At 39.2% G+C, this 13,500-nt stretch overlaps 1 protein-coding gene across 3 annotated transcripts in view; it reads right to left on the bottom strand.

Moving 5' to 3' along the window:
* Positions 1-13,500, bottom strand: part of LOC133655944 (calmodulin-binding transcription activator 1-like) — a 257,478-nt gene that overhangs the window by 15,823 nt on the left and 228,155 nt on the right. For 2 of the 3 annotated variants that reach the window (XM_062056624.1, XM_062056615.1), the window contains exons 16-18: positions 3,228-3,376; positions 702-763; positions 514-632 (exon numbers count right to left, since the gene is read on the bottom strand). In XM_062056624.1, coding sequence (XP_061912608.1) covers positions 514-632; positions 702-763; positions 3,228-3,376 — 330 coding nt within the window. Of the gene's footprint in view, positions 1-513; positions 764-3,227; positions 3,377-13,500 lie in introns of all 3 variants that reach the window. The other variant, XM_062056608.1, reaches the window with a different exon arrangement.

The raw sequence follows: 13,500 nt of genomic DNA, 5'->3' as shown, positions 1-13,500 counted from the left end.
GAATTAATATTATATCATGTAAGAATTAATATTATATCATGGAAGAATTAATATTATATCATGGAAGAATTATATCATGTAAGAATGGAGCATATAATGCTTATTGACCTTGTGGACTTGGGGGCCCAGCTTTTTTACTTCAACACTGAATTGATCATATTTTAATCGTATTCAGTCAACCTTAGGCTTAGGTCAGGCTGATTTAGAGATAAGTACTAACCAAATACACTTATGACAAAAACACATTGACATACAATGAACATACATGACCTAAATGAATGTTTCTTAACAAACTGTCAATCAAATGAAAATACAGTTGCACCACTTTAGTCATCATTTTTGGCGCTTAAGACTCTTTTCTATGACTTTAGCTGCAGATTTCCTCTGTTTTGTTTGATGTTGTCATTACTGCCACATGTGGTGGAAAGGTGTATTACAACCGAGTACCTCTGCAGCCCACAAATATCTTTTGGCGCCGGCCCTATGGTTAAGAAAGATGGCTATGAAGGATACCTTGTGTTTTCGAAGGGAGTGCAGAGCGTTCCTGACCGTCTCATTCAGCGCTCTCTGCTCTGCTTCCGTCATGGCCAGAAAAGAAGAGGAGCCTGTTTTCAAGCGTTCTCCTTTCATAGCTGTGGAGAGGGAGGAGTTCCAGTCAAAGGCTGAGGACAGGTCTTGCTTTGCTGGGGGACTCTGCTCACCCTCGGGCCCCGAGTGAGAGGTTGCTTTAGGGCCAGGAGTCTGGGGCTTGGCATCGAGGAACCTGTGGTGGGCAGCACAGCACACACCTTAGCCAACACTGTAATATATATGTATATATATGTGTATATATATATATATATATATATATATATATATATATATATATATATATATATATATATATATATATATATATATATATATATATATATATATATATATATATATATATACATAAATAAAAAGAGAATACAATGATTTGCAAATCCTTTTCAACTTATATTCAATTGAATAGACTGCAAAGACAAGATATTTAATATTCACACTGAGAAACTTTGTTATTTTTGCAAATAATCATGAACTTAGAATTTAATGGCAGCAACACATTGCAAAAAAGGCATTTTTACCACTGTGTTACATGGCCTTTCCTTTTAACAACAGGCCAGTCTAGTACCCGCACTCTTTTAATATGAAGTCACGCTTTTGTAACACGTGGCTTGGCATTGTCTTGCTGAAATAAGCAGGGGCGTCCATGATAATGTTGCTTGGATGGCAACATATGTTGCTCCAAAAGCTGTATGTACCTTTCAGCATTAATGGTGCCTTCACAGATGTGTAAGATACCCATGCCTTTGGGCACTAATACACCCCCATACCATCACAGATGCTGGCTTTTACACTTTGCTCCTAGAACAGGACATCCACAGTTTCCAAAAACAATTTGAAATGTGGACTCATCAGACCACAGAACACTTTTTCACTTTGCATCAGTCCATCTTAGATGAGCTGGTGCCCAGTGAAGCGTTTCTGGGTGTTATTGATAAATAGCTTTGGCTTTGCATAGTAGAGTTTTAACTTGCACTTACAGATGTAGCGACCAACTGTAGTTACTGACAATGGTTTTTTGAAGTGTTCCTGAGCCCATGTGGTGATATCCTTTACACACTGATGTGGCTTTTTGATGCAGTACTGCCTGAGGGATCCAAGGTCACAGGCCTTGCCGCTTACGTGCAATGATTTCTCCAGATTCTCTGAACCTTTTGATGTTATTACGGAGCGTAGATGGTGAAATCCCTAAATTCCTTGCAATAGCTGGTTGAGAAATGTTGTTCTTAAACAATTTGCTCAAGCATTTGTTGACAAAGTGGTGACCCTCGTCCCGTACTTTTTTTGAATGACTGAGCATTTCATGGAAGCTACTTTTATACCCAATCATGGCACCCACCTGTTCCCAAATAGCCTGTTCACCTGTGGGATGTTCCAAATAAGTCTTTGATGAGCATTCCTCCACTTTCTCACTCTTTTTTGCCACATGTGCCAGCTTTCTGGAAACATGTTGCAGGCATCAAATTCCAAATGAGCTAATATTTGCAAAAAAATAACAAAGTTTCTCAGTGTGAACATGAAATATCTTGTCTTTGCAGTCTATTCAATTGAGTATAAGTTGAAAAGGATTTGCAAATCATTGTATTCTCTTTTTATTTACCATTTACACAATGTGACAACTTCACTGCTTTTGAAGTTTGTTTATATATATATATATATATATATATATATATATATATATATATATATATATATATATATATATATATACATATATATATATATATATATATATATATATATATATATATATATATATATATATATATATATATATATATATATATATATATATATAAGGGCTGTGAATCTTTGGGTGTCCCACGATTCGATTCAATATCGATTCTTGGGGTCACGATTCGATTCAAAATCTATTTTTTTTTCAATTCAACACAATTCTCGATTCAAAAACGATTTTTCCCCGATTCAAAACGATTATTCATTCAATACATAGGATTTCAGCAGGATCTACCCCAGTCTGCTGACCTGCAAGCAGTGTAGTAGATTTTTGTAAAAAGCTTTTAGAATTGTAAAGGACAATGTTTTATCAACTGATTGCAATAATGTACATTTGTTTTAACTATTAAATGAACCAAAAATATGACTTATTTTATCTTTGTGAAAATATTGGACACAGTGTGTTGTCAAGCTTATGAGATGCGATGCAAGTGTAAGCCGATGTGACACTATTGTTCTTTTTTAAATTTTTTTTATAAATGTCTAATGATAATGTCAAATTGTAACTAATATTGATACTGTTGTTGATAATATAAATTTTTGTTTCACTACTTTTGGTTTGTTCTGTGTTGTGTTTGTGTCTCCTCTCAATTTCTCTGTTTATTGCAGTTCTGAGTGTTGCTGGGTCGGGGTTGGTTTTGGAATTGAATTGCATTGTTATGGTATTGCAGTGTATTGTTTTGTTGGATTGATTAATTAAAAAAAAAAAAAAAAAAAAAAATTAAAAATGAGAATCGATTCTGAATCGCACAACGTGAGAATCGCGATTCGAATTCGAATTGTTCTTTTTCCCACACCCCTAATATATATCTATATATGTATATCTATATCAATATCTATATCTATATCTATATATATATATATATATATATACACACAAATATTTAAAAAATCCAATGTACCTTTCCACTTCAGCCAGATAACCAGACAGTAATCTGACATCCCTACTGAGTCCAAGCCTTCCAGAATCGGTGTCAGTCTCCATAGTCCCTTGTTCAAGTCCACCGGTGGACGTCTCCATGATGTGATCAGCGAGCATGGAGATGTCCAACTGCAACACACGCACATGTATTACATTTTCTGTTTCGACTAGGGATCGAGAAAAACAAGAACCGGTTTCCAGTGCACCAATTTCTTGGAATCGCTTGGCAATTTGTCAAACGATTCCCTTAAGGATTGTTGGGAGGGGATGACGAGCGTCGTGACGTCACACAGCAAGACAGCACGCTAAAGTTTGCCAACGTTTTACAAAAAAACTGTAATAACTGCAAGAGTACTGTTTCTTTAAGAGCAGGACATACCAGCAATATGCTGTTACACACAGCATGCAATAAGTTCATGTCACCTGGAGTAAATACAACAGGTACTACGCCTACAATGTTAGCTAGTACCTCTTCAACTGAAATGAATGCCTTCTGATGGAAATAGGCATAGCGAGGGACAGATTGTGACTAGTTCAGAGGCGGGCGTATTCGCTCCAGTTCACGTCTGCCGCTAGCTTCTCTTTTGGCCGCGGCAGGGAAGAGTACCAAGACACAGGACAGGAAGGACCAAGGTCACCGAGCAGTGACTCACTTTGTGGTCAAAACCTTGGAACTATTTGCCACTGTGCTCCTGATTTTCAGTAGGTGAATGTTCAATTGTAGTCGGGTTTTCCTCCCCCTGGATATTTCACTCAGTCATGATATCGTACAGGTGGAAGTCAAAAAGTAGAACATGGTGTCAAAGTTATTTCATGTCAGGAATTCAACTTCTAATGTGAAACTAAGAAGTGATATAAAGTCAGACTTTATTTGTTATCATGTTGATCAGTATCGCTTACAGTTTTTGAAAAGTCCATATTTTCTGAGATTTGTGGTTTTCATAAGCTGGAAGCTATAATCATCAAAATGATTTCAAAAGCAGCCTTGAAACATCTTGAGTAGAATGTTATGATCCTGTCATCCATTACTTTCACCTTCAACATCTAAACACACCTCTGCACAATATGACATTTTTTTAGTTTCACATGTATTTTTTCTAGGGACACATGACTAAATGTTACTAAATGTTACTAAATGTGACTATAGGTGACTAAATGTGACTAAATGTTACTAAAGGTGACTAAAAGTGACTAAATGTTACTAAATGTGACTGAATGTGACAAAATATTACTAAATGTGACTAAATGTGACTAAATGAGACTAAATGTGACTAAATGTGACTACATGTTACTAAATGTGACTAAATGTGACTAAATGTGACTAAATGGGACTAAATGTTACTAAATGTGACTGAATGTGACTAAATATTACTAAATGTGACTAAATGAGACTAAATGTGACTAAATGAGACTAAATGGGACTAAATGGGACTAAATGTTACTAAAGGTGACTAAGTGTTACTAAATGTTACTAAAGGTGACTAAATGTGACTAAAGGTGACTAAAGGTGACTAAATGTTACTAAATGTTACTAAATGTGACTGAATGTGACTAAATGTGACTAAATGAGACTAAATGTGACTAAATGTTACTAAATGTGACTAAATGTTACTAAATGTGACTAAAGGTGACTAAATGTGACTAAATGTGAGAAAATGTTACTAAATGTGACTAAATGATACTAAATGATACTAAAGTGACTAAATGTGACTAAATGTTACTAAATGTTACTATATGTGACTAAATGTTACTAAATGTTACTAAATGTTACTATATGTGACTAAATGTGACTAAATGTAACTAAAGGTGACTAAATGTGACTAAATGTGACTAAATGTTACTAAATGTTACTAAATGTTACTAAATTTTACTATATGTGACAAAATGTTACTAAATGTTCCTAATGTGACTAAATGTTACTAAATGTGACTAAACGTTACTAAAGGTGACTAAATGTTACAAAATGTGACTAAATGTTACTAAATGTTACTAAATGTGACTAAATGTTACTAAATGAGACTAAATGTGACTAAAGGTGACTATATATATATATATATACAGTATATATATATATTTTTTTTTTTTCGATCTAGACGGCCGCTGCTGCAGTTCGCTCCGTCCTTGTCTTTTGTTTTTGTTCTTTGTTCGCTTTGTTCGCTTTGTTCGCTTTGTACTTTTTTATATTTTTACATTTACTCTACATTTACTTTCTATCTAGTCGTGCCCTTCTAAATATGCAGTTTAGAAGTGTTTTGTTCGTCCTACTGACGGTGGGGACGCTATTGAAGAGCTCAGACGGACAACAGTTGAGAGACTCTTTCATCTACACCAGGGAACCGTTGTTAGCGGCACCAGTTATTAGCATCCAGCTAACGGACCGGGCGCTAACTAACCAAATCCCGGAGGAGCTAATAAGGACTTATGGAGGTTCTCGTGGCTGTCGAGGGAAAGGGAGACGCTCGAGACAGAAGAGGGCTGAAGCGAGGAGGGAGAGAAGGAGATACAAACCATATCTTCTTTCCGTCGTCATGGGTAACGTGCGGTCTCTGGCAAATAAAATGGATGAGTTGTCGGTGCTTGCCGGTAGTCAGAAAGAATATCGTGAGTGTAGCCTAATGTGTTTTACTGAGACGTGACTGCACGACAATGTTCCGGATAGTAACGTCTCTATAAACGGGTTTCAAACGGTGCGCGCTGACCGGGACCGAACCAACGGCAAGCGGAAAGGAGAGGGGCTTGCTTTGTTTATTAATAAGAAATATTGTCATCCCGGTCATATCACAATAAAAGAGTGCCACTGTGACCCGAATATAGAGATGTTAGCTGTAGGACTCAGACCATATTATTTGCCCAGGGAGATTCCGCATGTTATCATGATGGCAGTATACATCCCCCCTCTGCTAACGCTGCAGCTGCCAGTGACGTCATCCACAGCTCGATAGCCAGACTCCAAACCAAGCACCCGAAAGCTCTCATCCTCATCTCGGGAGATTTTAACCATGTTACTATGGACAAATCACTACCCAACTTCACTCAGTATGTCAGCTGCCACACCAGAGGAAATAAGATCCTGGACCTGCTGTACGCAAACATCAAGGATGCGTATAGCTCCATACCACTGCCAGAGCTGGGCCGGTCAGACCACAACCTTGTTTACCTCAACCCCTGTTATGTGCCTCTGATCAAAAGACAGCCTGTGACCAAAAAAACAGTGAGAAGGTGGTCAGAAGGGGTCCAAGAGACACTACAGGGCTGTTTTGAGGTAACTGACTGGCAGGTGCTCATGGAGAGGACATTGACGGGCTCACAGAGTGCATCACAGACTATATCAACTTCTGTGTTGACTCAAATGTCCCATCAAGGACGGTCACCTGCTACCCAAACAACAAGCCGTGGGTGACCAAGTACATCAAAGCCCTACTAAATGAGAAGAAGAGGGCATTCAATGCTGGTAACAGGGAGGTGGTGAAAAGAGTTCAGGGGCTGCTGAAGACCAGACTTAGGGAGGCCAAGGAGAACTACAGGAGGAAGCTGGAAGGGAAGCTGAAGGACAACAACATGAAGGCGGTTTGGAGAGGTATGCAGACCATCACCGGCCTCAAACCGTCGGGGGATAGGGGACTGGACGGAGACAAAGAGAGGGCCAATGAACTAAACCAGTTCTTTAACAGGTTTGACACAGTGGCTCCGAAAAGTTCCTGCCCCCCCCCACCCCCCCATGCGTGGTCTCCATCCCCAAGTGCACGCGACCCAGCACGTCGAAGGACTACAGGCCAGTGGCTCTAACCTCCCATATCATGAAGACCATGGAGAGGTTGGTCCTGGAACAACTCCGCCCTATAGTCAAGCCCCACCTGGACCCACTCCAATTCGCCTACCTGCCCTGACTGGGAGTGGAGGACGCAGTCATCTACCTGCTGAACAGAGCCCACACCCACCTAGACAAGCCTGCGAGCAGTGTGAGGGTCATGTTTTTTGACTTCTCCAGTGCTTTCAACACCATACAGCCTGGACTACTGGGTGTGAAGTTGGAGACGATGCAGGTGGAGGCCCCCTTGCTGTCCTGGGTTGTTGATTACCTGACTGACAGTCCACAATACGTGCGACTGCAGGACTGTGTGTCTGACAGGTTGGTCAGCAACACCGGGGCCCCGCAGGGCACAGTCACCTCCCCCTTCCTCTTCACCATCTACACCACCGATTTCCACTATCACTCAGAGTCCTGCCACCTTCGGAAGTTTTCTGATGACTCTGCGATAGTGGGGTGTATTGAGGATGGTGATGATGAGGAATACAGGGCACTGGTGGAGGACTTTGTCACATGGTGTGGAAAGAACCACCTCCAGCTTAATGTGATGAAGACCAAGGAGCTGGTTGTGGACCTGGGAAGGAGGAGGAGTACTCCGGCGACCCCTGTTTCCATCAGGGGGGTCGATGTGGACATGGTTGAGGATTATAAATACCTGGGAGTACACCTCGACAACAAGCTGAATGGGTCAAAACACGCTGAGGCACTCTACAAGAAGGGACAGAGCCGCCTCTACTTCCTCAGGAGGCTAGGATCCTTCAAGGTCTGTACAAAGATGTTGAAGATGTTCTACGAGTCGGTGGTGGCGGGCGCCTTCTTGTACGCTGTGGCCTGCTGGGGCAGTGGGCTGAGAGCGAGGGACACAAACAGACTGGACAAGTTGGTAGAGAAGGCCAGTAATGTGGTGGGAGTGGAGCTAGACTCTCTGGCGGTGGTGTCAGAGAGAAGTCTAGCAAAACTCCTAGCCATTATGGACAACACCTCCCACCCACTACTCTCGGACCTTGCGGGGAGAATGAGCAAGTTCAGTGGAAGGCTCAGACTCCCAAAATGCAACACGGAACGACACAGGAGGTACTTCATACCGACAGCCATCAGACTGTATAATGCATATGTTCCTTCTTGACTGCACTTAAATGTAGAGTATATGTAGAATATATTTACATTATTTATATATTATACAGTGTATATATTAGATATATTATATTATTTATTATTATTCTTGTCTATTGTGAGCGAACTGTGGTGCTGAATTTCCCCCAGGGATCAATAAAGTACTTTCTATTCTATTCTATTCTATTCATATGTGACTAAATGGGACTAAATGGGACTAAAGGTGACTAAATGTGACTAAATGTGACTGAATGTGACTAAATGAGACTAAATGTTACTAAATGTTAATAAATGTTACTTAATGTGACTGAATGTGACTAAATGTTACTAAATGTGACTAAATGTTACTAAATGGGACGGCGACGGAGGGTTGCTGGTTACTGGGGTTCAATCCCCACCTTCTACCATCCTAGTCACGTCCGTTGTGTCCTTGGGCAAGACACTTCACCCTTGCTCCTGATGGGTGCTGGTTAGCTGCCTTGCATGGCAGCTCCCGCCATCAGTGTGTGAATGTGTGTGTGAATGTGGAAATACTGTCAAAGCGCTTTGAGTACCTTGAAGGTAGAAAAGCGCTCTACAAGTATAACCCATTTATGATTTATTCATGAATGTGACTAAATGTTACTAAAGGTGACTAAATGTGACCAAATGTTACTAAATGTGACTAAATGATACTAAATGTTAAATGTTAGTGACTACATGTTACTAAATGTGACTAAATGTGACTAGATGTTACTAAAGGCGACTAAATGTGACTAAATGTTACTATATGTGACTAATTGTGACTAAATGTAACTAAAGGTGACTAAATGTGACTAAATGTTACTAAATGTCACTAAATGTTTCTAAAGGTGACTAAATAAGACTAAATGTTGCTATATGTGACTAAATGTTACTAAATGTGACTAAATTTGACTAAAGGTGACTAAATGTTACTATATGTGACTAAATTTGAGTAAAGGTGACTAAATGTTACTATATGTGACTACATGTTCCTAATGTAACTAAATGTTACTAAATGTGACTAAATGTGACTAAATGTGACAAAATGTGAGTAAATGTTAATAAATGTTACTAAACGTGATTAAATGTGACTAAATGTTACTAAATGTGACTAAATGTTACTAAATGAGACTAAATGTTACTAAATGTGACTAAATGTTACTAAATGTGACTAAATGTTACTAAATATTACTAAATGTTACTAAATGTGACTAAATGTGACTAAATGTTACTAAATGTGACTAAATGTGACTAAATGTTACTAAATGTTACTGAACTTTACTAAATATTACAGTCTTGTGTCATTTTCACTTTTTGTCAAATTCTACGGAAGAAGGTTTTTGTTCACTGTTGGCTTTGCAAAGTCATGTTACCTGTAAACTATCCAGCCATCCATCCATCCATTTTCTTCCGTTTATCTGAAGTCGGGTCGCGGGGGCAGCAGCCTAAGCAGGGAAGTCAAGACTTCCCTCTCCCCAGCTACTGAGTCCAGCTCCTGCCGGGGGATCCTGAGGCGTTCCCAGGCCAGCTGGGAGACATAGTCTTCCCAACGTGTCCTGCGTCTTCCCCGTGGTCTCCTACCGGTCGGACGTGCCCTAAACAGCTCCCCAAGGAGGCGTTTGGGTGCATCCTGACCAGATGCCAGAACCACCTTCTCTGGCTCCTCTCCATGTGGAGGAGCAGCAGATTTACTTTGAGCTCCTCCCGGATGACAGATCTTCTCACCCTATCTCTAAGGGAGAACCTCGCCACATAACGGGGCCGCTTGTACCCGTGATCTTGTCCTTTCGGTCATAACCCACAGATCATGAGGACACAGGGATGTAGATCGACCGGTAAATTGAGAGCTTTGCCTTCCGGCTCAGCTCCTTCTTCACCACAACGGATCGATACAGAGTCCACATCACTGCAGACACCGCACCAATCCGCCTGTCGATCTCACCATCCACTCTTACCTCACTGGTGAACAAGACTCCCAGGTACTTGAACTCCTCCACATGGGGAAAGATCTCCTCCCCAACCTGGAGATGACACTTCACCCTTTTCTGGAGGTGCTGATTCTCATCCCAGTCGCTTCACAGTCAGCTGCGAACCAATCCAGTGAGAGTTGAAAATCCTGGATCAGATGAAGCCAGCAAGACCAAATCATCTCCAAAAAGCAGAAACCTAATCCTGCAGCCACCAAAGAGCAGCCCTGGTGGAGTCCAACCCTCACTGGAAACTGGTCCGACTTACTAATGCGGACCAAACTCTGACATGATCATACAAGGAGCGGACCGCCACAATCACAGTCTGATACCCCAGACTCTGAGTTGTTACTTATAAACTAAACAAAATGAACACTAATCCACCAGTTTGTTCTCTTTTCTCCAAACAAGAATTGACAAGAGAACTAATAGAGAACCAAATCGTTAAGCAGAATCGAAAGCAGAATGGGATCCGAAAAATATTCTCAATCCCCATCCCTAGTTTTGACATTGTGCAACTTTTTAGTTGACAGTGTCAAGACTAAATATGTCATCAGACTGAGAAACATGACATGTGTCCCCACATCAGTGGTGGCAATACTGGTCTTTGGCACCACATCCCCGGTCTCTAGGACTAAGTGTGTGTGAGGAGTCTGCCAGAGTCCAGGAATAATCTATGCACTATAATAAGAAAGCAGAAAGGCACGAGACATTACAACGTTGATTATACGAACACGTCCTTTAAAACGGACTTTGAAACAACGTTGCAAAATAGTTGTGCTTGTAAAATGAGACAATGTTGATGTCCAACGTTGGATCCACGTTGTTGGTTGGGAAATGACCAAATTTCAATGTCAAATCAACGTCACAACCTGACATTGATTAAACGTTGTCCAAAAGCATGTTGTTTCAACCTTGTATTTGTGTTCTAGAATATTGTTTGGGAAATGACCAAATTTCAATGTCAAATTGACCTGTAGTAGACCTGAAATAAATAAAAAATAATAAAAAAATGAAAATAAATTAAATCAATGTTACAGCCCAACATTGAATAAACGTCATGTTGTTTCAATGTTGTATTTGTGTTGTAGAATATTGGTTAAGAAATAACCAAATTTCAATGTCAAATCAATGTCACAACTCAACATTGATTAAACGTCGTCAAAAAGCATGTTGTTTCAATGTTGTATTTGTGTTGTAGAATATTGGTTGGGATATTACCAAATTTCAATGTCAAATCAACGTCGGAACCAGACATTGATTAAACGTTGTCAAAAAGCATGTTGTTTCAACGTTGTATTTGTGTTGTAGAATATTGGTTGGGAAATTACCAAATTTCAATGTCAAATCAACATCAGAACCTGACATTGATTAAACGTAATCAAAAAGTATGTTGTTTCAACGTTGTATTTGTGTTGTAGAATATTGGTTGGGAAATTACCACATTTCAATGTCAAAACAATATTACAACCCAACATTGAACAAACATAAAAAAATATGTTGTTTCAACATTGTATTTGTGTTGTAGAATATTGGTTAAGAAATTACCAAATTTCAATGTCAAATCAACGTCAGAACCTGAGATTGATTAAACGTTGTCAAAAAGCATGTTGTTTCAACGTTGTATTTGTGTTGTAGAATTTTGGTTGGGAAATGACAACATATTATGTCAAATCAACGTCACAACCTTACATTGAATTAACGTTGTCAAAAAGCATGTTGTTTCAACGTTGTATTTGTGTTGTAGAATTTTGGTTGGGAAATTACCTAATTTCAATGTCAAATCAATATCACAACCCGACCTTGAATAAACGTTGTCAAAAAGCATGTTGTTTCAACGTTATGTTACTGCATACGTCAGCAGACTAATTAGGAGTCTTTGTTTGTTTACTTACTACTAAAAGACAAGTTGTCTAGTATGTTCACTATTTTATTTAAGGACTAAATAGTTTGTTGTTTGCAATAATAAACATACACTGTAAAAAAAAAATCCTATTTTTATGGTTAATTTACTCTAAATTTCTACTGTAATTTTTCTATTTTTTTTTAAATAGTTTATAAAATTGTAGAATTAAACACATTATCTGTAAATAAACAATCCGCCTGTTATTTTAAGTAATATGCCAGTAATGACAAACTATGTATATTTCTATTTTTTTTACAGAAAAATACCAAATTAATTATACATAGCATTTTCTGTTTTCTTAAATTACTTTCAAATTCATGTAATGTTACGATATTTTTCCGTAAAACTTTTCATGAAAATTTCTGTAATTATAATGTTTTTGATCATTATTTGGTTTACAATGTTTTACTTTAATTTTATGGTTTTCGTTTGGCAGCCGTAGCTGCCAGTAGATGACCGTTTTTTTACAGAATTTTTTTTTACAGTGTATGTTTAGTGTATCAAAAGTTTTAATGTTAGAATAAAGCATACTTGCCAACCCTCCCGGTTTTACCGGGAGACTCCCGGTATTCAGCGCCTCTCCCGATAACCTCCCGGCAGAAATTTTCTCCCGACAAACTCCCAGTATTCAGCCGGAGCTGGAGGCCATGCCCCCTCCAGCTCAATGCGGACCTGAGTGGGGACAGCCTGTTCTCACGTCCGCTTTCCCACAATATAAACAGCTTGCCTGCCCAATGACGTCATAACATCTACGGCTTTTAAAGAGTAGAGTGCACAACTGCGCACACAACAAGGAGACGAAGCAGAAGAACGTGGAAGTTACAGCCGTCGACGAGCAAGATGAAGAAATACGCTTGCAAGTTCCAAAACGAATGGAAACAAGAATTTCAGTTCATCCAGGACAGTTCGAAGGGGAAGAAGTATGTTGCCTGTACATTTTGTAGAACAGACTTCTCCATTGAACACGGTGGCCGAAATGATATACTCATTCATGAACGGAGAGCGAAGCACATGCATGGCAGCGGCAGCGCAGCACCGTTCACAGCCCAGTATTATGGGCCACCTCGCAAAATGTATTATATATATAATAAAATAAATATATATGTATATATACAGTATATATAGCTAGAATTCACTGAAAGTCAAGTATTTTATACATTTATATACACATATATATATATATATATATATATACATATATATATATGAAACACTTGAGTTGGTGAATTCTACCTGTAAATATACTCCCCTCTTAACCACGCCCCCCACCCCGACCACGCCCCCCCACCTCCCGGTATCGGAGGTCTCAAGGTTGGCAAGTATGGAATAAAGCCAATAATGACAAATTTGTGGTTCGCTTTATTTAGAAAATTTTAAAAATACATTTTGGTATCGGTACCAAAATATTGGTACCAGGACAACCCTAGTCCTGCGTGTACTTTATTCAATGTTTACC

The sequence above is a fragment of the Entelurus aequoreus genome, linkage group LG01 (assembly GCF_033978785.1).
Source record: "Entelurus aequoreus isolate RoL-2023_Sb linkage group LG01, RoL_Eaeq_v1.1, whole genome shotgun sequence".
Classification (NCBI taxonomy): domain Eukaryota; kingdom Metazoa; phylum Chordata; class Actinopteri; order Syngnathiformes; family Syngnathidae; genus Entelurus; species Entelurus aequoreus.
This window is presented reverse-complemented; position numbering and strand designations above follow the sequence as displayed.